This window comes from Microcaecilia unicolor, chromosome 6, assembly GCF_901765095.1.
Source record: "Microcaecilia unicolor chromosome 6, aMicUni1.1, whole genome shotgun sequence".
Lineage (NCBI taxonomy): Eukaryota > Metazoa > Chordata > Amphibia > Gymnophiona > Siphonopidae > Microcaecilia > Microcaecilia unicolor.
The window spans coordinates 264487060-264514421 of record NC_044036.1 but is presented as its reverse complement, the minus strand read 5'-3'; the positions used below and the strand labels follow the sequence as shown (position 1 = coordinate 264514421).

At 42.7% G+C, this 27362-nt stretch overlaps 1 protein-coding gene across 7 annotated transcripts in view; it reads left to right on the top strand.

The window, feature by feature from the left end:
- Positions 1-20952, top strand: part of STRBP (spermatid perinuclear RNA binding protein) — a 482484-nt gene extending 461532 nt beyond the window's left edge. For 5 of the 7 annotated variants that reach the window (XM_030207340.1, XM_030207342.1, XM_030207335.1 and 2 more), the window contains 3 exons: positions 8806-8932; positions 11950-11994; positions 20540-20952. In XM_030207340.1, coding sequence (XP_030063200.1) covers positions 8806-8932; positions 11950-11994; positions 20540-20616 — 249 coding nt within the window. In that variant the 3' untranslated portion in view covers positions 20617-20952. The remainder of the gene's footprint in view (positions 1-8805; positions 8933-11949; positions 11995-20539) is intronic. The other 2 variants (XM_030207341.1, XM_030207338.1) reach the window with 1 other exon arrangement.
- Positions 20953-27362: the final 6410 nt, after the last annotated feature.

The following is a 27362-nucleotide window of genomic DNA, read 5'->3' as shown; positions in this document are numbered from 1 at the left end:
ATATGCATGAGACAAATCTGCATATAGTGGAGGCAGTGCATGCAAATTTATCTCATGAATAATTTTTGTTGATTATCTTGAATACCACACTGGTTTGGTGTGTCCCAAGGACAGTGTTGAGAACCCCCCCTTCTCTGGACTAAATATGTAGATTAGAAATGGGAACTTGGTGTACATTCCTATTCATTGTGGAAATCTTTTGCAAACCAACGCAGTGCTGTAAAGTCATTAAACCAAAGTTTGATATTCCTAATTTATTAAAACCTTTTCACACTGGCACTTGTTATCCCATCATGTTCTTATTTGTAATCTGTTATTGTGATATGACTGCCAAATGGTGCAGTATCCATCAGTGGCGTACCAAGGTGGGGGCGGTCCGCCCCGGGTTTCAGTAGGTGGGGGGGGTGCTCCGTCGGCAATGCAGGCAGCCCGCGTCTCCTGCCTCCATCCTGCTGTGCCTTAAAGAAAAATCTGAAAAACGGCATGGCAGGCATGCTTCGTGTCTGCCCTGCCTGCTTGTAAAAGAAAGCGCCGGCAAACCTCCTCGTCGACGTCACGACGTCGCGTTGGGTTTTCCCTCACTGGGTCCCGCCCTCGCGGAGGGCGGGACCCAGTGAAGGAAGACCCGACGCAACGTCGCGACATCGACGAGGAGAGATTTGCCGCTTTCTTTTATAAGCAGGCAGGGCAGACACGAAGCATGCCTGCCATGCTGCTTTTCAGATTTTTCTTTAAGGCACAGCAGGATGGAGGCAGGAGACGAGGGCTGTCGTCTCTCCACGAAGGTGGCAGGTGGGTCGAGTTGGGGGGGCTTAGATGGGAGAGGGAGGACTGGGAAGGGGGTTTTCAAATGGGAGAAGGGGACTGGGGAGGGTGGCCTCAGATTGGAGAAGGGGACTGGGGTGGGGAGGGGGGTCTCAGATGGGAGAAGAGGGGAGAAGGGGACTGGGGTGGGGAGGGGGGTTTCAGATGGGAAAAGGGGGGTGGGGTCTCGGGAGAAGAGGGGAGAAGGGGGTGGGGGGTCTCAGATGGGAGAAGGGGACTGGGGTGAGGAGGGGGTCTCAGATGGGAGAAGAGGAGAGAAGGGGACGGGTGGGGAGAAGGGAGGTGGGGAAGGGGCCAAGCGAGAAAATGGGAGCCATGCCTGGGGCTGGTGGGAAAATGGGTCTGGGGCTGAAAAGGAGGGTAGGTGGGATAAGGGGGCTAGTACTGGAACTGGGGGCTGAAAGGGGGCAGGGGCTGAAAAAGGGACGGAGAAGTGGCTGGGGCTGAAGCTCAGGACTGGTGAGAGAAAAGGGCTGGGGCTGAAACTGCGGACTGGTGGGATAGTGGGGCTGAAAAGGGGGGGCAAGTGGGAGATGTGGGCTGGGGCTAGAACTAGGGGCAGGTGGGATAAGAGGGCTGGAACTGGGGGCTGAAAAAAGGGGCAGAGAGAGAGAGAGGGGACAGATGGATGGATGGATGGGGGGGGAGAGGGAGGGCAGACCCTGGATGAATGGGGGGAGAGGGGAGGGCAGACCCTGGATGGATGGAAGGGGGTGAGGGAGGGCAGACCCTGGATGGATGGGGGGGGGAGAGGGAGGGCAGACAGTGAATGGAAGGGGGAGAGAGAGAGGGCAGACAGTGAATGGAAAGGGCAGGGAGAGAGGGCAGACATTGGATGGCGGGGACAGCAGAGAGGGCAGACATTGGAAGGCAGAGAAAGAACGAAGACGGATGCTGGATGGAAGGAAGACAGTGAAAAGAAGATGAGGAAAGCAGAAACCAGAGACAACAAACTGTAAATAAAATATATATTTTTATTTTTTTTTGCTTTAGGATAAAGTAGTATTGTAGCTGTGTTAATAAATGTTTATAGAAGAACATGTAAATCAGGTAATCTTTTTATTGGACTAATTTTAATAAATTCTGACTAACTTTCGGAGAACAAAACCCCCTTCCTCAGGTCAGGTTAGGACACTGTAACACACTATACTGTATTGACCTGAGGAAGAAGGTTTTGGCCTCTGACAGCTAAATGTATTAGTCCAATAAAATGGTATTTTATTTTCTATATTTGTTTTATTTCTATTTGTTAATTTGTAAAGTGGTGATTGGTATTTGTTAGTTTTTTTTTCAAATTTACATCTGCTGTCTTTATATTTTGCACAGTATTAGGGGACATTTTCTGTTTCTGTGGCATTGCATTGTATGCAGAGTCTGGCATCTTGGGGGTTCAGTTTAATTTTTGTCTAAATAGAAAGTTTATGATTACTTATTCTATATTGGATTAGGGTGTATCTGTGTTTGTGAAAAAGACATGGCTTTCAGTTGGCATTGACTGTGCAGGATCGACGATCTGTACTATTCTGTCTGGTTTCGTTTTACAATAGGTGAATTGATGTTCTAGTGCTCACTGTAGTGTTTAAGATGCTTTCCTTTTCCTTGTGTGACTCATAGAAATGACTGCTTATGGTATGGTAGAATTGCTCTATAGGTCCTGAGTGTTTTGTATTCTCGGTAGTACTGGATTTTGGAGGGGGGTGTTAAAAAATGACCGGCCCCGGGTGTCAACTACCCTAGGTACGCCACTGGTATCCATGATTCTTTTGAATCTGACTTCTGAACTTGGAATATTGGTGGCAGTGGGGGAAGATATTAAGGGCCTGTGTCCAGCAGTTTCCCTCCCACTTACACAGATTATTACTTCCTGAATAAAATTATAATAGTGAAAATTTCAGAAAAAGATGAATATAAAAACTAAGATGAAATCTGAAAAATAGGTATAATTTGCATAAGTTCAGTATGTGCAAGTGGAGTGTTGTTATAGATACATATATATCTATACACAAATAAGAATGGATGCCGGTTTTGGTGCATAATTGACTTTCTAAATTATGAAACCTGGGCACCTTTGATCAGTTATAGAATACTGACGTAACATAGTAGATGACGGCAGAAAAAGATCTGCATGGTCCATCCAGTCTGCCCAACAAGATAAACTCATGTGTATACCTTACCTTGATTTGTACCTGCCTTTTTCAGGGCACAGACCGTACAAGTCTGCCCAGCAGTATTTCCTGCCTCCCAACCACCAGTCCCGCCTCCCATCACTGGCTCTGGCACAGACCGTATAAGTCTGCCCTCCACTATCCTCACCTCCCAACCACCAACCTCTCTTCCCCCACCTGCTCCGCCACCCAATTTTGGCTAAGCTTCTGAGGATCCATTCCTACTGCATAGGATTCCTTTAAGCATATCCCACGCATGTTTGAATTCCGTTACCGTTTTCATCTAGTATCAGCGCACATAACATTAGGCGCCCGCACTTAACACTAGCCATAGAGTAGTGTAGGCCCTAAATGCGGCAGGGACGTGTGTAACTTTGTAGTATTAAGTGAGAGCACCACCTATGTCCCACCCATGTGTACACCCCCTCCCTCTGCAAATAGTGGAGGAGTGGCCTAGTGGTTAGGGTGGTGGACTTTGGTCCTAGGGAGCTGAGGAACTGAGTTTGATTCCCACTTCAGGCACAGGCAGCTCCTTGTGACTCTGGGCAAGTCACAAACCTCCATTGCTCCAGGTACAAATAAGTACCTGTATACAATATGTAAGCCACATTGAGCCTGCCATGAGTGGGAAAGCACGGGGTACAAATGTAACAAAAAAAAAAAAAAAATATATATATATACTATGCAAGATAGTTGTGAGTTTATGCTAGTATTCTAAATTCATGCAATGGGCACATAAATGTTAGCACCTTGTATAGAGAGCATTGCCTTTTGTATAGTCCCTCTTTAAGGAGTTAAAAATGGTAATACCGAACTGCATTCTACTTTTATTGTGCATATTGTGCAGAGGTGAGTATCCTTGTCCCAGGCAGTGCATCACTGCATAATATAACAATTTGCATTTAACACCTGTTTTAGTATTGGAAGGTGCGTTGATGTGAAGTTCGGTATGTGTGCTTCTTAATTCATTTGTCACAAGTTCACTGTTTAAATTCAAACTCATAGGATCTCTGCTGTGTTACATCTCCCTGATACCATCCTGTTCCCTAAAGATTTTTGTTCTTGAGTGACAGAATACGATGTCATTCGGACCCTCTAACATTGAGGCTTTGAGAAATATGTTGGTAAAAGCTTCATTTATATACAGTGGAACCATTTTATAGTGAATACCCTAATACAGTAAAATATGCTATGAATACTTTCAAATGCTTGCATGAGGCAGAAACACAGTTATAATGGGCAATCACTAGGCAGGAAAAGATATCGTAATGAAAAAGCAATGTTCAACAAAGCCATTTCATCTGTTTCATTGTTAATCTCTATAAAGAAGAAAAATACAACAGCCTGAATTCTGTAAGACAGAAGTTATCTAAACTAAATAACTGAATGCTTGGGTTGATGCCTTATATATATAATGTATTTCTTATGATCATGTTTCAGAGTAACGTTCAGACTGAACTCTCTCAGTATGAAAATGTTTTCACTAATACAATTATTGTGCAATAATTCACTGATCCCTGTCTATTAAATTCTAGTTAGTATGTGGATGGAGACTCTTAGAGGATATATTAAATGATTAGAGGGTATCATTTAATTCCCATTCCTGAAACTATATGACCCCTACTAGCAATTTTCTCTGTAGATCACAATGCAATGAGGAGCATTGCCAAAGACATGCTTGGTGTGATGTGTCTGAGAGTACTGCTTGTGGACAGGGCCAATGTTAATTTTTTTGCTGCCCTATATGAATGACTACCATGCTGCCCTTCTCCTTCCCCTTCTCAGTGGATTCCAATAGAGGCCTTTATAATCTTCTATACTGTAACACTGAAGGGAAAAAAAAAACAGAAATGCATTTCCTTTTATATTGAACAACATACCAAGACATCAGAAACCTATGTTTCAGATAACACATTCCATTTAATAAAATCAAACAGACCCTATTTTTCCCTTCCTGTCCTTTTTTTTTAACTTTTGACCTACCTTTCCTTTTTTTTTTTACTTTTGACCTATCAACTTTTTATCTTTTGCCAGGCCTATCTTCCCTAGCTTTCCCATTTCATTGTCTTACTCCTTCCCCAGTTCTTATTCCCTTCTGTCCTTTACCCTTTCCCCATTATGACATTTCCACCCTCTCTTCCCCCCCCCCCCCACCCGTACTTTCCTCTGTTTCACATTCCCTCACCAATCACCCCTTCCCCTGCTTCCATTCTCTTCTCTTTTCTCCGTCCATCTGACTACCCACTTTTACTACCTCTGCAGCTCTGTTTCTGTTCATCCCCCTCTGTCATCTTCTTGCCAACACACCCAGAGGCTCTTAACACATGGTTCCACCATGCCCAGCATTTCCCCTATCTCTTCTCTTCCTTTCCTGGTAGTCCAAATCTTCCATCCCCTCTCCCTTCAGCGTCCCTCTACAGTCCTTCATCTCTTTGTGCCTTTTCTCTTCCCCTCCTAGTATCTCCCTTCCCTTCACATGCAGTCCAGCATCTCCTCTGACTCTCTCCCCAGCATAATCATGTAGCTCCCAATCCCTTCTGTGGTCCAGCATCTTTGCCTCCCCCTCCCCCCCATGGTCCAGCATCTGCTCTTTCCCTTTCCTCAGAGTCCACCATTTCCCCATCTTCCTCCTTAGCCTCTACCTCCATGGTCCATCACTTCCCTGTTCTATTTTCCCCATAGTCCAACATCTCCAATTGCCGCCTCTTGCATCCTTCCCTATCTCCCCTGTTGTCTTCTCCAGCATCTCCCTTCCCCCTACATTTCACCACGGTCCAGCATGTCCCCATCCCCCATGTGTTTCCCTTCCCCTCCTGCTCCCCCTTCCCCTCCATCTCTATCCAGTATTTCCCTGTCTCTTCCTCTACTCTCTACAGTGCAACATCTCTTGTCAGACAGTAATCCAGCATCTCTCCATTTCCTCCTGCCTCCCCCTTGCCGCTGCCATTGCCTTCAGTCCTTAAAATAAAAAAGTGCAGGCCTTTGAGGGTAGGCATGTGCTGATGGTAAAGGAAAAAGGTAGTTACAATCAAAGCGGTTTACATATTATATACAGGTACTTATTTTGTACCTGGGGCAATGGAGGGTTAAGAGACTTACATAGAGTCACTAGGAGCTGCAGTGGGAATCAAACCCAGTTTACCAGGATCAAATCCGGTTTCACTAACCACTAGGCTACTCCTTCACTCTGAGTCCAATGTGGTCTTGCCTCTTGCTAACAGAAAGTTAAGTCAGAGGAGATGAAGATGTATAATACTTTCAGTGAGTGCATGCCCTCAAAGCCCACCCCCCCAAGCTTGAACTGAGTTCGCCTGTCATGCTTTTCTGTCTGCTGCCAAACCACTGAACATGGGTCCAGGCAACTGCTGTACCGCCCCATGCACTTGCACAGTTTGCACTTGAGTTCTGTTGGCCCTGCTTCTGAATAGAATTTCAGAGAGTACATCTGCCCAATGAGAGGAAGCAAGTGGCATTTGATAACGGTTTCTTTTTCCAGTATTGCAAGGTATAGCCTATAGATATAGCTTCTTGGGAGCAGAGCTCTGTGTATTGGTATTCTTAATTGCAGTAAGGAAGTATGATTTGAGATTAATATTAAGGTACAATATCAAGCCTTCAAACAGGTGTTAATTATAAGTTAACAAGTCACTTTTTGCCTTGTGCTTCTGTCGTACTTCACAATAACTGGGTGATAATGGGTATTCTGCTTCTCCTTGGAAGCTTTAATAAGGCCAGTTAAAAACATATGTATGGGTCATGCTTGAGTTGGCTGTAAATATAAATTTTTATTTCATTAATTCTATAGATGGGCAAAATTTTTACCCCAAATCCATGTAGTACCATTTGAGCAGAGCTTCCTTGTTCACAGCCATATATTGCCCAAAAAAAAAAAAAGTTTACCACACCTTCCTTAAACCAGGGGCGTAGCCAGACACCTAAGTTTGGGTGGGCCTGGACCCAAGGTGGGTGGGCAGAACTCCACCTTCTTCTACAAGTGATTTGGTTTCACCCTCTCTTGCCTGCATGCCATATGGTCTTTCAAACATCCCCTCTCCCCCGTATATCTTTTAAATAGTAGATTTTCACGGGCAGCAAACAGTTGTTGGGAGTTTTGGGCTGGTGGGGCTTGGGGTCCCTGCCAGCCACATTATAGGTGTGTTGCTACTTGGTGGGCCTGAACCCAAAGTGGGTGGGCCTGGGCCCACCCCAGCCCACCCTTGGCTACGCCACTGCCTTAAACTGTCTATTTTCTTTGTGAGACACAGAATTTTTCTCAAGAAACTCTTCTACCCCAATTACCCTTTTCTAATTTCTCTTCTGCTCCCCTCTTTCACTTGTTTAATCCAGCTATAGCAGTGCCCTGTAATCATGGGCCCTAAATCTTAGCCCCTAGGTGTGGTGACTATCTTCTCAGGGGCTGTGAATGCTGCAGCAGACCATGGAAATATAAACTCTGAGTTGGGAATTGGAGGACAAGCTCTAATCATAACTAATTTTTAAATATGCTGTAATGCTTTTTGAGAGAAACATGCTATATAAGTAGATAGGTCTACTACTAGTATGACTGTCTCTTGTATGTTAGCAGTATGACAGCATTTCAGTAAGCTTGGTGTATTATCTGACATCTGCATGATACAGCCTTTAAAATATACAAGCCAGTAACAATCAACAGACCTGGGAATGGTATGATTAATCATAAAAAAAAGCTCTCTCTGTTGCAATACATAGTGCAGGAAATACTATGGGCATTAAATTAATGATGTTAATAAGTAAGCTTATCGCTTCTGACTTTCTTGGACCACAGGGAGTGACCATCATTAGCTGCCTTGTATCGCCTTATTTATTTTGGACCAGTTGAATACACTAAGCTTCTTAAACTCCAGGGCACTCCTTAAACTGGGAATGTAGCATGGTCATCCATTTATTCCTGATTAACTAATACTTGATTTCCGTGACACTGCCCAGCACTATTGTAAAATTTACATGCCCTCTACTTGTTTTGAGAAACCAAATCCTGTTTTAAACATGTGAAATCCCACTATGTAGTTTTTACAGTTTTATTAGTTTGCCATATTTTCTTTATCTAGGGCTCTAATTGTTTATTGTGTGCATAACATTACAGAAGGCTTGTCAACAAATGTATGATGTCCACTGAGGTTTTCTGATGGTAATGCACCTGGTTGCAGATAGCTTTTCAGATGAAACTGGGTAACAAACAGATCCATTGTTGCCCATATTTTTTCCTTTCAGGTAATTTATTCATGGTGTGCAAGTTTAGAAAATGCTTAGATGTGTATCTTATTCTTCAGGTCATCCAAGTCTCAGATTCCAAGCCAGAAGTGCCCTCATGTTACTTGCATGGGGCATTATTTTGAACATGCCTTCATTAATGGTTTCCTTTCTATCAATAAATACAAGCCAATTTGTTTTATTTATTTATTACGTTTGTATCCCACATTTTCCCACCTGTTTGTAGGCTGAATGTGGCTTACATAGTACCGGAGAGGCCTTTGCAGGCTCCAGTGTGAACAAATACAGGGTGATGTGTAAGATCAAGTTCATGTGGCACAGCCACATTAGGGAATCGGAGAATGGAAGAGTTGTGTTATGTCCATTACGTGCTTTAGTTTGGTTCTGTTGCAGAGATTAGGCATTTAAGTTGGATTGGTAGGGTATGCCTTTTTAAACAGGTTGGTTTTTAGTGATTTCTGGTTTGTTAATTTTTGAATGAGGCTGTATTTTATATACTTGAAACATCTTGAAGTAATGTACTTTTGCATTAGTGATTTTGAAACTCTCTTTTCCTTATTGACAGCAGACTAAAGGTGTTGTAAGTTCAGCAGTATCAGCAGCTGTCCAGGCAGTTCGTGGCAGAGGAAGAGCAGCGCTAGCACGAGGCGCATTTCTGGGAGCAGCAGCTGCCCCTGCATACATAACACCAGGTACTGTATGGACCTAACGTAAGAAGTGCTTACTGTCAGGCATGTTTTTCAGAAAGATGACTGTCTTTGGCATTAATGGGCATTACTTTGTATTCAGTCCATTTACCTACAAGTAAAGATCTCAAGCTTTGTTGAATTCTAATCCTGCATTTGCTTCCATCAGAAGACCATTTCATATGTCTATCTCCCTGTCTGTTAAGAAATGTTTCTTATCACTTTATCTTTAAAAGTCCAGAACAAATTATAATTATGCATGTGTAAAACTAATATGTGTAAAAAATACATAAGTAAAAAGGGGGGGAGAACAACCAACTTAATAGAGAATTTCCACAAGTTTGCATTCACACTGTCTTCTATCCCTAAATGAATTTTTCAGTCAATTGTTGAATCATTCATATTCAAAATACCTTGAATTCATATCATATCTTCAATGCAATTCATGAAGTTATTATGAAGTCATTCAATTCATGATGTTATTATGAAGTCGTCATTTGCAGTTGGTCCACATGGGATTTTCATGAGAGACCTGACTTCCTCTCTCTATTTAGTAGCATAAGCATCTGTATGCATGCACTGTAGCAAATGGTGGACATTTTGAACATGCAATTTAAACTATCAGTGCAAATAATTTAAGTTGGACAAATTTTTTATGCAACTTGATCTTCAGCATAAAGTTCTTAAAGTTCACATTTATAGTTTTCTTTTTTATTAACATGATTTCAAAGTAGCTTTATTATATGAAGCTTGCAGGTATTTATCTAGCTATATATTTGTTGCATGAATATTTTATGGCTCTAATGCAAAAACAGAAGAAATAAGTCTTCTCAAAAAGTATAATAAAAAAACAAACAGCGAAGATGAATAAAAAATACTAAAAAGACAAAGCTTCAGATAAAAATCCAGATAAAAAATCCAATGTTTATTGGTCAGTGAACAAGACGACACAGCTGTGTTTCGGCCTACAGTGCCTGCATCAGGAGTCTATTTTCAAAACAACATATAAAAGCATATAAAGAAACAGTAAGTGACATAAAATATACAAATATGAGGAATCAAAACCTATTACATAAAATATAAAGTACAAAATTAAATAATACAGCAATAGCCATGATCATTGAGATAAATAATATTTAACATTAAAAACTTTCCATAAAAAATTTTTTAAGGATTTTTTAAAATTGAGGGATCAGAACATAACGTATAGAATATAAATTTCAAATTTATTAATAACCATAGTAAAAGAGGAAGGACATCTATTGCATTTTCTAAAGTGAACTTACAAAAAATGTATATATAACAATGTTTGTCTAAAAAAACATATATTGCATCCACTGCTTGTGCAAATTGCATTTTCTAAAGTAAAGTTGCAAAAAGTGTATATATAACAATATTTGTCTTTAAAAAAATTATTACATCCACTGGTTGACAAACTGCATTTTCTAAAGTGAAGTTACACCCAGCCATTTGTTATAGAGAAAAAGTAAAAGGTGTCCTGTTTTTTTGAAACAATGAATTTTGTAGCCAGTGAGATTTATTTCCATTAACTAAAAGGACAATGGAGAGAGAATTTGTAAGGATGAAGTTCTATTGAATATTTAATAACACATGCCACTCCTATTTTTGTCTTTCTGCTATAAGTGTCTCTTTTGAGCTAGAGAGATCCAAGGAATAATAAAATCCCAATCCCCAAATCCTACACTTTTGGTTGTTACTGATTTTTGCACAGCTGTAATGAAATAATTCTAATATCTATTGCTTTTTTCCCTCTCTGGAAGGTTTCATCATCCAGATGCCTTCAGCTAAACTTTTCATGTCATCTTTCCCATTTGTGGTTTTATATATATATGAGGGTTAAATGAAAAGTAATGCCTCCTCCTCCATAAATTCATCTGCAGATGGCAGCACTGACAATGCTACACGTTACTTGTTCTTTGAAATCTTTCCTTCACTTCATTTCATGAGAAGTGTCTATGTGAAGAGGCTAGTTTGCTATTGCTCGTGAAATTGAAGCACACAGTGAGCACTTGGTGTGATTTAAGCGACATGCCATGATAACATTTCTGACTGTTGAAGGAATCCCTCCATTTGATATTCGTCACCATGTGCAGGTTGTTTATAGTGATGATGTGAGGTCTGTGCCAAAAAGTGTAAAGATTGTGGACCAGGAAAGGCTGATTTGTGTGATCAAAAATGAAGTGGATGATCCACGACAGCAAGAGATGAGTCTCACACAAAAAAGGTTGACGAACTCATAAAGGACAATTGGAGGATCATTCATGTCACTTACCCCTACCCTTATACTGGTACACAAAAAACTTTGAAAGAATGATGAAGACAAGTTTGAAAGCACAAGAAGAAACAGTGCTAGACCTCACACAGCACAAAATACCACAAAGGCTATTGCAAAGATGGGTCTCAATTTTACCCCATCTGCCATACATCCCAGACTTGGCGCCATGTAATTCCATCTTTTCCAAAATTGAAGGGATACCTTCGGGTGCATATGGTTGACTCAAATGAAGAGGTGGAAAGGACTGTGAGCAACTGGTTGAAGAGACGAGGTGTAGTTCTTTGGTGACAGCTTTCAAAAACGTGTCCATCATTGGCAGAAAACGCTTGAAATGTGCTTTTATTATTTGTATTTACTTTTCTACATAGTTGCCACCATTCATTGCACATATTTTCATTTTTTATTCATTACTATAGCTTTATTTAAACAAAAGTTATGGAGGTCAAGGCATTACTTTTCATTTAACCCTCATAGGTTCAAAATAATATAATTTATAGAAGTTTTTATTCTGTATATAAGCATTTAACTGAAACAGTGCTGTTGCCTTTCCTCTTGAGCTTGATACAGGACTACAGGTAGGATTATTTTTCAAGCATGATGCAGAATTGACCACCACTTACAATTTTATACATTTTTAGAAAGTTGAGTACTTTCTATATCATTTAGCATTGAACATGGATCTAATTTGTGCAGCATGCTGAAAGACAAGTTCTGTTTTTGATTTTAGGTTACGGGACACCATATGGATACAGTGCTGCTGCGCCAGCCTATGGTACGTATTAAGCAGTTTTTGGGGGGGGGTTTCCAAACATAAAAATTTCAGAAAGGTAATCGGGACATAGTCGTAGATTCTCTAAGCATGTTCAAACTCCATCCCAATTGAAAATTGCCCACTTTAGAAAATAGACCATTTGGGAATGGTTAAATATATTTTTAATGTACCCATTTTTAAAGAAACCTGTGCTGCTGTTGAAAAATACATACTAAACCATGTGTACATTGGAGAATTCTTTCAGTTCTCAGTGGATTTGTTTGATTTTTTTAGTAATCAATCTGAACAAAGATGAGAGATCAATAGTGCCCTTTTCAAGAGTCTCTGTTATATAATATTGCTATACATGGGCCCCTTTTACCAAGCAGCGGTAAGCCCCAACGTGGCTACTGCAGCATCCCGGTGGTACTTCCCACCCCTAGCGCTCAGTCATATCCAGCACTACAAAAATGTATATTTCTATATTTATTTATTTTTGTAGTGGCGGAGTATACCCAGTGGTACTCAGGCAGTGCCGCGAGCTGCTGTTACTGCCCAGTTAGCATGGGAGCCCCTACCGCCACCTCAATGGGTGACAGTAAGAGCTCCTCTCCCCCCGAAATGGCCAAACAGCAAGTACTTTACTTGCCACATGGCCATTTCCTACAGGAAAGAGAGACTTCCCTTTTACCCGCTGCCAGTGCAGGCCCCCTTTTGCCACAGCTTGGTAAAAGGGGCCCTATTTTTGTTCCCCCCTGGGGCTTATAGCATCTGTCAGAAATCCAAGGCCCAAAAGTGGTAGAATGCACTCATGTACAGAGGTTGTCAGGGTGAAAGTGCTCTACTACCATTTTTTAGCTGTGGACTACTGAACCCACTGATGAAACCCTTGAAGAAATATTTGACTTTTATTGCTTTTATGTTCTTAAATACCATAACATGTTGGTGCTTGTGCTTTGCGTGATTGCTGAGGGGTTTTTTTCCCCACTGAATTCAGACAGTACAGTAGCTCTGTCTTCCTGTAGTCAGCTTATGGTCCATTCAAAGGATAACAGAGAGCCAGACAATGTTCCACTGTAATTGACATTACTGGCAAAATGTGGAAAAGGTCCATACACCACGCCGAATGTACTCGCCCAAGTGATTAATCACATTCCATAAAACATGCTTTGTGGTGTGGCATTTCTCTTTTGACTTGCCTATTCATGTGCTTGCCTCAATTAAAAATCCCTGAGGAGGATATTTCCATGTACAGAACAGTAAAGTAGCTTTTTAAATAAATGTTCTTCTTTTTTTTTTAATTATTGATCCCAAACCTAGTCTGGTAAATCTGCAACCAGTCAGTTTTTCCAGATGTCCATCATGAAGATGCACGAGATTAGTAGTAGAGACAGTTGGGTGTGCAGATCTCTCTCAGCATCTTCATGGTGAATAGCTGTGGAAGCAACCCGTGATACCCTGACCCAGCCTATTTAGGGAACAGCCAGACAGCAACCTTTGCACAGTCACCAATACAGGAGAAAGGTACATAGAATATAAGAGTAGCCATACTGGGTCTGACCAGTGGTCCATCTAGCCCAGTATCCTGTTTCCAACAATGGCCAAGCCAGGTCACAAGTACCTAGCAGAAAACCAAATCGTGGGAACATTCCATGCTACAAATCCCAGGACAAGTAGTTGTTTTCCCCTTGTCTGTCTCAATAGCAGACTATGGATTTTTGCTCCAGGAACTTGTCCAAACCATTTTTAAACCCAGATGTGCTAACCGCTGTTACCACATTCTCCGGCAAAGAGTTCCAGAGCTTAACTATTCGTTGAGTGAAAAAATATTTCCTCCTAATTGTTTTAAAAGTATTTCTATGTAAATTCCTTGAGTGTCCCCTTGCTTTTGTACTTTTGGAACGAGAAAAAAATAGATTTACTTTTACTCATTCTACACCACTCAGGATTTTGTAGACCTCAATCATATCTGTTTTCCAAGCTTAAGAGTCCTAACCGCTTTAGTATTTCCTCATGCGAGACGAGTTCCATCCCTTTTATCATTTTGGTCACACTTCTTTGAACCTTTTCTAAATCCACTATATCTTTTTTGAGATACGGCGACCAGAACGGAACGCAATACTCAAGGTGCCATCGCACCATGGAGCGATGCAGAGGCATTATAGTATTTTCGGTCTCATTCACCATCCCTTTCCTAATAGGTCCTAACATCCTGTTTGCTTTTTTGGCTGCTGCTGCACACTGAGCAAAAGATTGCAGCGCATTATCTACAGTGACACCTAGATCATTTTCTTGAGTGCTGACCTCTAAGGGTGGACCCAAGCATCAGGAAACTATGATTTGGGTTATTCTTTCCAATATGCATCACCTTGCAGATCTGCCATTTGGATGTCCAGACTTCCAATTTCCTAAGGTTTTCCTGCAATATTTCACAGTCCACACGTTTAACAACCTTGAATAGTTTTGTGTCATATGCAAATCACCTCACTCGTGATTCCGATTTCCATATCATTTTATAAATATGTTAAACAGCAACGGTCCCAGTACAGATCTCTGCAGCACTCCACCGTTCACCCTCCTCCATTGAGAGAAATTACCATTTAGCCCCGTTTTCTGCCCAATAACCAATTCCTAATCCACACCACAACCTTGCCACCTATCCTATAACGCTCTAATTTTCTCAGGAGTCTCTCATGAGGAACTTTATCAAAAGCTTTCTGAAAATCTAGATACACTGCATTAACTGGCTCATCTTTATCCACGTTTATTCACACCTTCAAAAAAATGAAGCAAATTGGTGAGGCAAGACTTTAACCCATGCTGATTCTGTCCCGTTAAACCATGTTTGTCTATGTGTTCTGTAATTTTATTCTTTATAATAGTTTCCACTATTTTACCTGGCACCGACATAAGGCTTGCCCAGCACCAATGTCAGGTAACTGCAGCATAAAGCTGAAAAGATGAAGTAGCCATCCATCCTTCCTGGTCTGAAACTTAGGAATAATTCCATTGAAGAGGAGGTAGACAACTGATATGGACAACCTGTTTGAGAAAGCTCCATAAGAGTTTGATCCCAGTTATAAGAAGCCAACTTATCAAAACAGTTGGCGGTGCTAAACCCTATGGAAATGACCCCTGAACACAGCCAGGAATTTGCTTAACATTAGAGAATGTACAAGCTCCCACAGAGCTGGCACCTGTGATCCTAGCTACAAAGCCAACAGTATTACCCAATCAGTCTTTGGTACCCTGGTGTTAAGAAATGCCCACAGCCCCTGGAAGGCTAGTCTCTGCATTTAAAGAAAGTCCCGGGAGAAAATCTGCAGGGCTTCTCTTATTGGAGGAAAGGGCTGTAAACCCTGGTGCAGCAAGCCCACCTGTGCTTTCCCTATGCTCTGATAGCCAGGAGGGAGGAGAGAGAAAGGGGTGATCTCAGGTCTTTAACTTTTCTTTTCTTCTTTTTTTGTCCCCCCTTGGATAAAGGTCTTGCTGATCATTATCCCTGTCCCTTGCACTCTCTGATCAGCTCACCACATTTCCCAGCCCCATGCGGCTCAGACAGAGGTTAAAGCCAGAAGCCAAACATAGCAGACACATTAAGTAGAGAAGCGGTGGGTGACTCAGGTTGCAAGCACCGGTCAGACAAAGCAGACTCCATTCATCAGGGAGAGAAGAGGTGGGCAAATCCAGTTACAAGTACCGATCCCAAAACCTTCTCAGGTAGATCCCTGTCCCCATATCCCTGGGAGTTGTGCCCCCTTTCCCTGTTCTCACCTTAATTTAAATTGCATCGGTATTGTAGCAGAGCCAGCCCCGAGAGTTTCTGCTGGCGACCTGTTGGGGGGGGGGGAGGGGCAAAACAGATCATGGCATTAAGGAGAAGAGTAGGAGATGCTGCATCCTCCTCTGTTGCCCGAGATTTGAGAGTCACATCTTGATGCTTGTAGGGGCTGAGGGCAGCAGCATAAATCACAGCTCTAAATCGGCAGTAGCGCTGCAATCTCTTTCAAGTTCCCGCTCCCCCAGCTGTTCCTATTCGTGTCCTTTGACAGAGGGCTCTTCCAGCAAACTTTAATGGGCTTTAGGCCCATGACTCCGGTACCTCCCTTCCCAGCTTCAGAGCAAAAGCTCTCTTTGGGCCACCAGGACTCCCTGAGTATTTGCAGCTCCCCCTCCCCCACAGCCAGGGTGTGGGTACACAGGTGCCCAGCACCTTGTAAAGGTCAGCTTTGTGCACTTGGGCCTTCTGCTTTATTACTTTTCGAGAATCCCTTGTTTAGTACTTCAAAGGGAAACTTCAATCCAGAAACAGTAATCTGCAGGACTCCACAGTAATCTGAAACGTTTACAGAAAATCCAGATTCTCAACCATAGCAATCCCATTGTATTTAAAATAAATAATCAGGCATGCTAGCCTAGTCCAAAAACAAAATAACAATTATTAGAACTAGAGTGCCTGTTTTAATATGGAAGGGAAATTTTGCAATCTGCATACACCTGAACACTTGTCGGTTCGCAAATAATCCATTCATGCAGTGAAAAGAGTATGTCCAAAAATATGTTTATTTTTAGATCATTCCCTGTCTGCAAAGAATCCTTCACTGCAGTAAAGCAATGAATAAGCAGGATAACCTCAATTAGAAAAATGCTGTGTAGATTATCTTGAACTGGCCCCTTTGACCTCCTTTGAATGAGGCTAATGTGATGGTGTGGGTAAACATTTTGAAGTCAGTAATATGGATGTAAACCTTAGGCTGTACAGCAGAGAACTATATACTTAGGAAATAATATTTAATACTAGGTAGGAAAGTGTGTGTTGATCATACCCTATTGCCACATTTCTTCTTTTTGGAGGGAATTCAATAAATGGTGCTGAAAAAAAACTGAACACTAAGTGCTTTTCTATAACGGGAATGCACCCTTTATAGAGTAACGTTGGGTACCATACTTATCCCTGCTCAAAGCAGGCGTAAATGCTGAACTTTGGGTAACTTGCCTAGCATCTATAACTTCTGAACTGCTGCAGTCACTACGACATATTGAACTTTATTACTTTTTCTCCTTTTCCTCTCCTTTGCTGTTACTCGCTAGTCTCTTTACTTCATTGACTTTGATTGTTTGCTGAATTGATGTATGTTTTTGTAGATTGATGTAAGCCACATTGAGCCTGCCCATGAGTGGGAAAATGTGGGATATAAATGCTATAAATAAATAAATAACTTCTGTAATTCCATGCACAACTTTTTGAAACCCCCTGGCCATTCCCCCTTTTCAGATATGCGCTATGAGATTTAGGTGCCGAGGCCTATAGAATAGCCCACAGCCAAGTGTGCGCACAAATTCTAATTGATGCCAATTAACTACAATAATTAGCTATTAATGCTTAATTATAGGTAATTAAGGGCACTTAAGTTGCATGTGCCGAAATTTCCATGTGCAACTTTGGATATGGTTAGGGAGGTTTTGTATATTTTGATTCTGTGATTTTATAGTAGCAAAATTTGCTAGTAACTTTCCTGGAGTCTTAAACCGTAAGAGCATTTCATGCAGTTACATCTGTGCAAGGTGAAATTTTTCAGTTCTTATCTAACATTTGTCAGGTTGACACAGTAGTCAGTAAAATTAGGTGGTGGTGTTCTTAATTAGAAAAGAAAGCTAAAAATTGTGTGAGCATTGTTAGACTTATTTTAGTAGCATATTTACAATGTTCTGTGAACAATAATTTTATTAAGTGCAGATTATATAGCTAGAACAAATTCACACACACAATATGAATGCTGGTGCATTTGTATGTGTATTACACATTACAAAACTGTTTACCTATAATGTGATTCCACCAGTGGAGAACCAGACTGGCTGGGTGAAGTCCCAGAACCTACTTGCTGAAGGCACATTAAATATTAAGCTTTACGTATAATTTAGTCATTCTTGAATAAATGGGTTTATTTACATGGGCACTGCAGCCTCATTAGTGGGGACTTGGGGATTCAGTAAAAGCTTCAGCCAGTGAATCTTAGATTCCTGCTGCTACAGCTGAACAGTTCTGCCTGCAGTCAGAAGCGTTCACCTATTCTCTGTTTGTGATCAAAGATTTCTTGGTCAAAAATCTTTAATCTTTTAGTACTTGGTAAAGCCTTGCATGCGTTTAGTACTAACACATGGAATAATGGCCCATCATTCATTCAGGCGTTATGCAGTTATTGAAATATTTGCCTTGTGCAAATATTTCAGTAACATCTGTATATATTCCTTCTCACAGTTTGTATATATGTTTTTTTGTATACAATCTACATTTATTTTGGAAGTGCAGACATGAAATATTACTGACTTCAAAATCTGCCCACATTTTCACATTTTTTCCGTTGTGTCTTATTGTAATGCAAAGTTATGAACACATGCTTTCTTTGGCTGTAAGGTAAATGTTTTTATGCCTTTCTAAGCTTTTGCATGTTGGTAAGTTCCACATGAATTAATTTACCTCATGCTCCTGAATATCTGCTGTTGCCGCTTTGTGATTTCTAAATGGAAATGTAGGGCCAATAAATAATATCTAATAGGTTCCGCACAGGCGACTGATAAATACATTGAGTGCCCTCAGTGTGGGACCTAGAGTAACTGATTGGGTAAAAAATTGGTTGAATGGTAGGAGACAGAGGGTGGTGGTAAATGGAGCTTGCTCTGAAGAAAAGGAGGTTGTCAGTGGAGTACCGCAGGGATCGGTCCTAGGGCCGGCTTTTTTTAATGTCTTTGTGAGCGATATTGTGGAAGGGCTGTCTGGTAAGGTTTGTCTCTTTGCGGATGATACTAAACTCTGCAACAGGGTGGACACCCTGGAGGGTGTGAATGACATGAGGGAAGGACCTAGCAAAGCTAGAGGAATGGACTGATATTTGGCAACTAAGATTTAATCCCCAAAAATGCAGGGTCATGCACTTGGGTCGCAAAATGCCGAGGGAAAAGTACAGCATTTGGTGGTAGGGGGGGGGGGGGGTTGTACTGCTTCAGTGTGCGAAGGAAGAGCGGGACTTGGGGGGTAATTGTGTCTGATGACCTTAAAGCTTTCAAACAGGTAGAAAAAAGCGACGGCCAAAGCCAGAAGGATGCTTGGGTGCATAAAGAGAGGCATGACCAGCAGGAAAAAGGAGGTAATGGTGCTGTTGTATAAGTCTCTGGTGAGGTCTCATTTGGAGTACTGCATGCAGTTCTGGAGACCTGGAGACCACACCTATGGAAAGATATAAACAGTATGGAGTCAGTCATGCCTTTATCTGCCGTCATGTTTCTATATTCTGTTTCTAAATATGTATGCAGAAGTCGTGAGGCCACAAGAACATCACTTTTATGAAATTAATTAGATGCCAATCTTTCTAGAATTGCCATTTCAATGAAACCAGAAACATTTAATATACAGACATCAGTTTCCATTGGATCAGAAGTGCTTGAGTGATTTTCTTTGAATGCATTTCCTTTCCCCTGTCTAAACATTCTTAGAAATATATGCAGTATCCTTAGGACTGTAAATCTGCTTTAGAAAATGCTAGATCGTAATATTGGCAAATAAAGAATACATATCATTGAAAAAAAATGCATAACAGTAATATAACAATACTAGGAAAAAGGCCCGTTTGACAGAAATGAAACGGGTGCTAGCAAGGTTTTCCTCGGAGTGTGTGTGTTTTACAGAGTGAGTGTGCAATACAGAGTGAATGTGTGAGTGTATGTGTGACAGAGTGAGACTGTGTGAGAATGAGAGAGTGTGCCAGGGGCCCCCCCCCCCGCAAGGTCCAGTGTCCGCTCTCCCTCCCACCCACCCAGTTCCAGGGTCGTTCCCCCCCTCCTCCAGTTTCATGGTCCCCCCTCCCTCAATGCCACCTGGCCCCCCCTTTAAGTTCCAGGGTCAGCCCCCCTCCAAGTTCCAATGTCTGCTGTCCCTCCCTCCCACCCACCCACGTTTCCCCTCTCCCCCTCCCTCCCAGTTTCTGTGTCCGTTTGGCCCCCCTCCAAGTTAGTTCCAGCGTCGTTGCCCCTCCTCTCTCCCTCCCTCCCTGTTCCAGGGTAGTTGCCCCCTCTCTTTCCCTCCCCTCCAGCCACGCACCTGCAATGTGGTGAAGCTGACTCCGTGGCTGAAGTGAAGGTTTTTTTTTTTTCCCTTCATGTTCGTCACTCTATCACCATCTCTGTCGGCCCCACCCTCGCGCCTCTGATAGGTCCGCCGACCTATCAGAGGCACGAAGGCAGGGCCGACAGAGATGGTGACAGAGCGACGATCCTAACGAACCCTTCACTTGAATCCACGGAGTCAGTTTCAGAACGTTGAAGGTGTCTTTTATTATAGTAGAGATGGTCCAATATTAAATAAGTGCTTCTAACTTAAATGTTTTTAGAGAAATCAAAGTTAAAAACAGACTGTAGCTTGATTCAACAATCATCCCATTTTGGTGTACACAAAAATGTTTATTGACTGACTACTCTGGAAAGATGACTAAAAACAGCACTGTAACTTTTGAACTGATTTTATTACATTATTAAACTTATTTGGAGTCCTTTCTATTTCTTTTCTCTATAGGTATACCCAAGAGAATGCTTCTATTGCCAGTTATGAAATTCCCAACATATCCTGTCCCTCACTACTCATTCTTTTAGCTCAAGACAGATGCTAATTCATTTTGATTGAATACAGTACAGTACAAAATGTTAGGGAAAAAATACTTTTTATTCCTGTTTTCTTTGAACATATACTTGAGCAAAGTCATTTGTACAAAGATATCTTTTCCTACCTTTTTTTGGATTTGAATAAAATACAAATTTAGTTCTACAAAACTTGAAGAAAAATGTACTGTGAAATGTTACCTCATTTTCAGATTATAACTTATACCAGCCTTCTGTTTTAGGGAAGAACTAGAAGTTAATTGCAAGTAAATTTGTGAAGGATGTATAGAGTATAAAACACTGATCACAAATAAAAATGTTTTGTCCTAAGAGTATTGCTTGCTTTGTAACCTTCCTAAGATTTCAGAGGATATTACCTCTGTTAGTAATGTAATTTTTGTACAAAGGCTAAGCTTTCACTTTACAGTTCAAAAGATAATTAAGTTAACTACAAAGTTGGGTAACAGTTTCCTGTATACAGTATGTTTAAACATCACAAAATTCAAAGAAATGTTTTAAGTGTTGCAGGCAACAAAATAAGCTTTAATTATCTAAGCTATGGGAAACTGCTGTATAAAAAAAATTCTATGTATTAGCCAACTAAAATGACAAATCTTTTTTAACAAACACCCTTCCATAGAAAAATAGTTTGCCATGCTTCTTCATAGTAACATGATTTATTTATTTTTATTTAATTCAGCCTGTCTACAAAAGATAAGACAAAACCAATATTGTTCTTGTGGCCTTTTTCACTTTGGGAGGGAAAAAATAGTACGCCTTCCCTGGACTTCAAAAACAGGGCTGCTTTCTGGTATGTTTTATTTTCTCTTTTTTTTTCCATGAAATTGTATTAATTTATGATATAGGGATAAGAGATGCAAAATACAAGTAATAATCAAACAGTCAGATCAAAGAATATCAATATGTATATAGCAGAGGAGGGAAAGGGTAGGAAGGTAAAGGAGGGGGGAGGAATAGGGAAAAGCAAAATTATAAATAAAATCAATACAGAACCTGCAATTTACATAGAATTAGATAAAATTAATAAATACAATTAGAACCAAAAGGCTAGGTACAAAAAATACAATCATATTATGGAGAGCTCTTGTTTAAAGAAAGATAAGTTTTTAAAGGCAACCACACTGTCAAAATATGGGAAAATTAGGTTCTTACCTTGGTAATTTTCTTTCCTTTAGTCACAGCAGATGAATCCATTAACTGATGGGTTGTATCCGCCTACCAGCAGGTGGAGATAGAGAACACTGAAAAACCACAGTGACCCTTGGACGGCTAGCCCCAACTGCCTTCAGTATTTGAGATTTCCAAAGCAGAGTGAACTATAAAGGTAGAATAACATAAACTTTCCTCACAGCGAACAAACGCCCCCAGAACAGGAGCAATAACCATACAAAGGAGGGACAATCTCAACCTCCTGTAGTAGAACATCATGTAGAAATTCTGAGAACTGGTTTCCAACTTCTCCCAATGAGATATCTGCATGAAAGATCTGAACAAAAAACAATGCCAGACAGGGAGGGATCGTGGATTTATCTGCTGTGACTAAAGGAAAGGAAATTACCAAGGTAAGAACCTAATTTTCCCTTTCTTGTCATCAGCAGCAGATGAATCCATTAACTGATGGGATGTACAAAAGCAATCCCTACTTAGGGTGGGAACAGGCCACACCGCAAGCAAGCACTTTGCTCCAAAAATCGCGGCCTGCTTCGCTGCAACATCCAGCCTGTAATGCCAGACAAATGCGAGCTGAGAAGCCCAAGTAGCCGCACTACATATCTCTTGAAGAGAGAGTGCACCCATTTCAGCCCACGAGGAGGAAATCGCTCTCGTGGAATGCGCCTTAAACGCTTCAGGCGGAGACCGGCCTGAAAGCAGATACGCAGAAAAAATGACTTCCTTGAGCCAACAGGCTATAGTGGCCTTAGACGCCGGACACCCGTGTCGAGGACCTGTCAACAATACAAAAAGGTGATCAGAAGTCCTGAAGTCATTTGACATCTGTAGATATTACAACAGCGCCCTGCGGACATCCAAAAGATGTAACTGCCCAAAGGAGTCCAGGAACTCTTCCCTAGAAAAGGAAGTAAGAAAAATGGGCTGGTTTAGGTGGAACACTGAAACCACTTTAGGCAGGAAGGAAGGCACTGTACATACCGTTACTCCGGACTCCAAGAATTGCAGAAAAGGGTCCTGACAGGACAGCGCCTGCAGCTCAGACACGCGTCTAGCCGATGTCATGGCCACCAAAAAAACTGTTTTGAGAGTCACATCCTTCTCTGAAGCTCGCTTAAGCGGCTCGAAAGGCTAACACTGGAGAGCCTTCAACCACCAGCCCCAGGTTCCAGGCCGGACAAGGCGACCGCACGGGATTACGGAGCCTAAGCACCCCTCTGAGAAATCGGGCAATGTCCGGATGAGCAGCAAGGGACAAGCCAGAGACTTTCCCTCAATAGCATGCCAATGCTGCCACTTGAACCTGCAGGCAACTGTAAGCCAGGCCTTTTTGTAAGCCCTCCTGCAAAAAGTCCAGCACTGGTGAGAGACAGCCCGCGTGGGAGTGATCGCCTTTGAAACACACCACGCCTCAAACTTGCGCCAGATCTGAGCATAAGCTGCGGAGGTGGACCGCTTGCAGGCCTGCACAAGAGTGGAAATGACCTTGTTAGAATAGCCCTTGTCTCTCAATTGTGCCCTCTCAAGAGCCAGGCCGCAAGACCAAATCGGCAGGGATCCTCCATAGACACCGAACCCTGAACCAACAGATTCGGCACCATCCAACGGAGATCTACATACCACGGACGCCTTGGCCAGTCCGGAGCGATAAGAATCACCAATCCCCGGTGTAGTCGAATCCGAAGTAGGACTCGCCCTATCAAGGGCCAAGGAGGGAACACATACAGGAGGTCCAAGGGCCAGGGTTCAGCCAGAGCATCCAACCCTGCCGAGTGAGAATATCTCCTTCTGCTGAAAATTAGATCCATTCTGGGAGTCCCCCATTTGGCAGAAATCTGAAGAAAAACTTCTTCTGCCAGTTCCCATTATGCCGGGTCGATTTGATGCCTGCTGAGAAAATCGGCTTGCACGTTGCTCTGACCTGCTATGTCAGCTGCTGACAGAAGCTGCAGGTGGAGCTTGGCCCAGTGGCAAATCTGAGCGACCAGGGCCCCTGCACTGAGTGCTGCCCTGAAGATTTATGTAGGCCACCACTGTCGTGTTGTCTGACAGGACCCGGACAAAAATACTTCAGAGTCTTTTGAAAGGCCATAAGAGCCTGGAATATCGCTCTCAGTTCCAAGCGATTGATGGACCACCCCACTTCCACGGTTGTCCACTGACTCTGAGCATAGCTTCCCTGGCAGTGCGCTCCATCTGTTCTCACCAGGCACCAAGAAGGAAGCGCAAGAGGCATTCCTTGGCGCAGCATCCTGTCGGAAAGCTACTACTCCATACTGAGCCGGGCCGCAGGGAGCCACGTTAGTCTGCGTGGATAGTCCTGGGAAATCGGAGACAATTGTTGAAGCAGGGCAATCTGCAGAGGCCTCATATGCGCTCTCGCCCAAGGAACCACCTCCAAGGTGGCCGTCATTGACCCCAGCAGCAGGCGAGGCATCTGCAGGAGCAGACGGACCTGATTCTGAAGCTTGCACCGCCTTTGGTCGGGGAGAAAGACAAACCCCGAGGCTGTGTCGAGAGACTGAGGGAGGGGGGGGTCAGGTGACTTTTGGGTATATTGACCACCCAGCCTAGCGCCTGCAGGACTGTAACCACACTTGACTGTGGCAAGACGACTTTCGGTTGCTGAATCCGCTCTGATGAGCCAGTCGTTGAGATAAGGGTGAGCTCTGCTACCCTCTCGGGAGACAGGCAGCTACGACCACCATTACCTTGGAAAAGGTACGGGGAGCTGTGGCTAGGCCAAAAGTCAAGGCCTGAAACTGAAAATGCTGGCCCCAACACCGCAAACTGGAGGAACCGCTGATGCGGGGGGGGGGCCAGATAGGAATGTGCAAATACTCTTCTTTTAGGTCCAAAGATGTGAGAAACTCTCCTGGCGGTACGCTGCAATGATGGAGCGCAGGGTTTCCATGCAAAAGTGTCGTACTCTGAGGGCCTCGTTGACTCTTCGTAAGTCGAGGATGGGTCTGAAAGACCCACCTTTTTGAGGCACGACAAAATTAATGGAATAGCGGCGGGAGGCACAGGGATCACTGCTCCGAGGTGCAACAAGACTTGTAAGGTCTCTACCGCCGCCCGTTTTACGGCAGTGCTGCATCGGGACTCCACAAACACGTCTCTCACTGGGGCACCGAATTCCAGTCGGTAACCTTCACTGATCAGGTCCAGGAACCACTGATCCGAGGTAATCTTGGTCCACTCCACTAGAAAGAGGGAAAGACGTCCTCCTACTGCAGGCATCGAGGAGTGGACCGGCGCCCCTGATTGTGGAAGACGCCCCTGAACTCCTGGCCTTGAACCGGCCCCTGCGGAACGTTTGTCCGAGCAAAAGGAGTTCCTCTGCTGAAAACGGGCACTTTGAGAAAACCCAGCAGAGCGCCCTGGGCGATACCTGCGAGTTTCACGGAAGCGAGGTCTGGAAGAGGAGGTAAACACAGAACCCTTGGAAGAAGGTGTCAGCCTACCCTCAGGTAACCACTGGGGCTTAGAGTCCCCCAGGTCTTTCACAATCTTCTCCAATTCATCTCCAAATAACAGGAGGCCCCCGAAAGAGTAACCTCACCAGCCTTTGCTTAGAGGCCCGCCCAATGCTATAGCCAAAGAAGACGGCGGGCAGAAACTGGCGCCACTTTCAGACGGGGAATTTACCCATCTATGTTTAGTGTGTTTCCAACGCTCAGGGGAGGAAATAACAGCTGAAGCCATCTCATCAGCACCCGGAGGGAACCCAGGATGCAACGCATTCAGCATGAAGGCGTTATGCATTAAAAGCACAAAAGGGGAGAAAAACTCACCCTGACCCTCCAAATTAGGAGAAACGGAAGTTGGAGCTCCTCTGGTTCCCCCTACACTCCTACTCCTCTGCAACCGTGAGGGTCGAACGGGAGCAACGCTTAACTGCTTCAGCAGCCATCATCCAACTGGACGGAAATATAGCAATAAAATGGTGGCTTCGCACCAAAACTTACCCCATTTGGAACCTCCCCGGAGGAGCTCTCACCTCAGAAGACCAAGTCAACGAGTTCCGGTCAAGCTGCACTGAACCAGAATCTCTGGAGGAAAGCCTCAGAACAGCCACACAGTAAAAGCGCGTGTTTTTTTTTTTTTAACACTGTGAGGAAAGTTGAAGGTAGGCAGCAACAGAGGGACTCTGGGAGGAGGGGGGGAATGGGTAAGGCAGGGAAAGGGGCGAACCTATATGCCTTTAAAGTGGGCACCACCAGCCACAACACCCCTGCTCAACTGGCAAAGTACAGGAGCCACCCCAGGAGCTGATCAAGCTACAAGCTACATCCACACCTGGAAGATAGAGAAATACTGAAGGCAGTTGGGGGCCGGTAGGGGGCCGATAGGCAGATACAACCCATCAGTTAATGGATTCATCTGCTGCTGACGACAAGGAAAAGGAATTTTTAGCTTGATGGCTAAAAGATAAGTCAACCATTTTTAGACCCTATAGCAATTAACATATCATACAATTTGGAGGAATATTTATCTAAAACCTTTTCAGAAAGTATTTCAGATAAATGAAAAATATCAAATCACACACCAAATCCTATAGCTGATTTACAAGACCAACAATTTTCATTTTATGAGGTGTCCATAATGGTGATGAAGAAAGGAGATTGCAAATGCTATAGGATTTTGGTCCAGAACAAACTCCACTGCTGATCAGTCAAGTGGCATTTTAGCTCATTCCCATATAGATCGTAGACTAGATTTAACTGTAGAGTGAAGTAATCATGAACTTGTATAGCTTGGAGACATGACCTTTTGATGTGATTGAAGAGACAAAATCAAAAAGAGAAGGAGCCGCCAGTCTTAAGGATGATAAATAAGTCTGGATGGAGTCAAAACTTAGGGTTATACCATAAGGATGAGTTCAGTAAAGGTAGACATGAGTTAAGGTCTAGGGATACCATTTACTTTTTCAGTTTGTAACCATGAAGGGGAATAGGCCAGATCATTACTAACCATTGGAGGCTTGCTGTAATATGAAGGCTCTATGGTAAGTGTGAGAATTTCTCCTTAGGTAGACTTAAGAGTAGCAAGAGCAATTTTGGGAGTTTTCCCAGACCACAAGAACTTACTCAAAATTTTGTCAATAGTTTTTTGATCTCCCCAAAAATTACATTCATTTTATCATTTTTATTGACTCCAGACAACCCCCACTAGGACAAGTAAAGGGGAGACCAGGGGAACCAAGTCCAGTATTTAAGACAACCCCCACCAGGACAAGTAAAGGGGAGACCAGGTTTTAAGAACCTGAACCAAGTCCAGTATTTAATTTTGTATCCAGAAGATGCATACAAATCAACTAATTTAAAAAATGGGTAGAGAGAATTCAGGTTAGACTGAGATTTTTTTGATTCCTAATATATCCTGGGAAGAATGAACCACTAATAAAAAATAAAAAAAAAAGATCTAAGGCTGTATTAAACAATAAAGGGATCACCCTTGCCTATGTGTGTATGGGCCCCAAACCACTGTAACGTGTGAAAAAGGAACCACCATTCTACTTTTCAGTGTCTATTGACACAGCAATA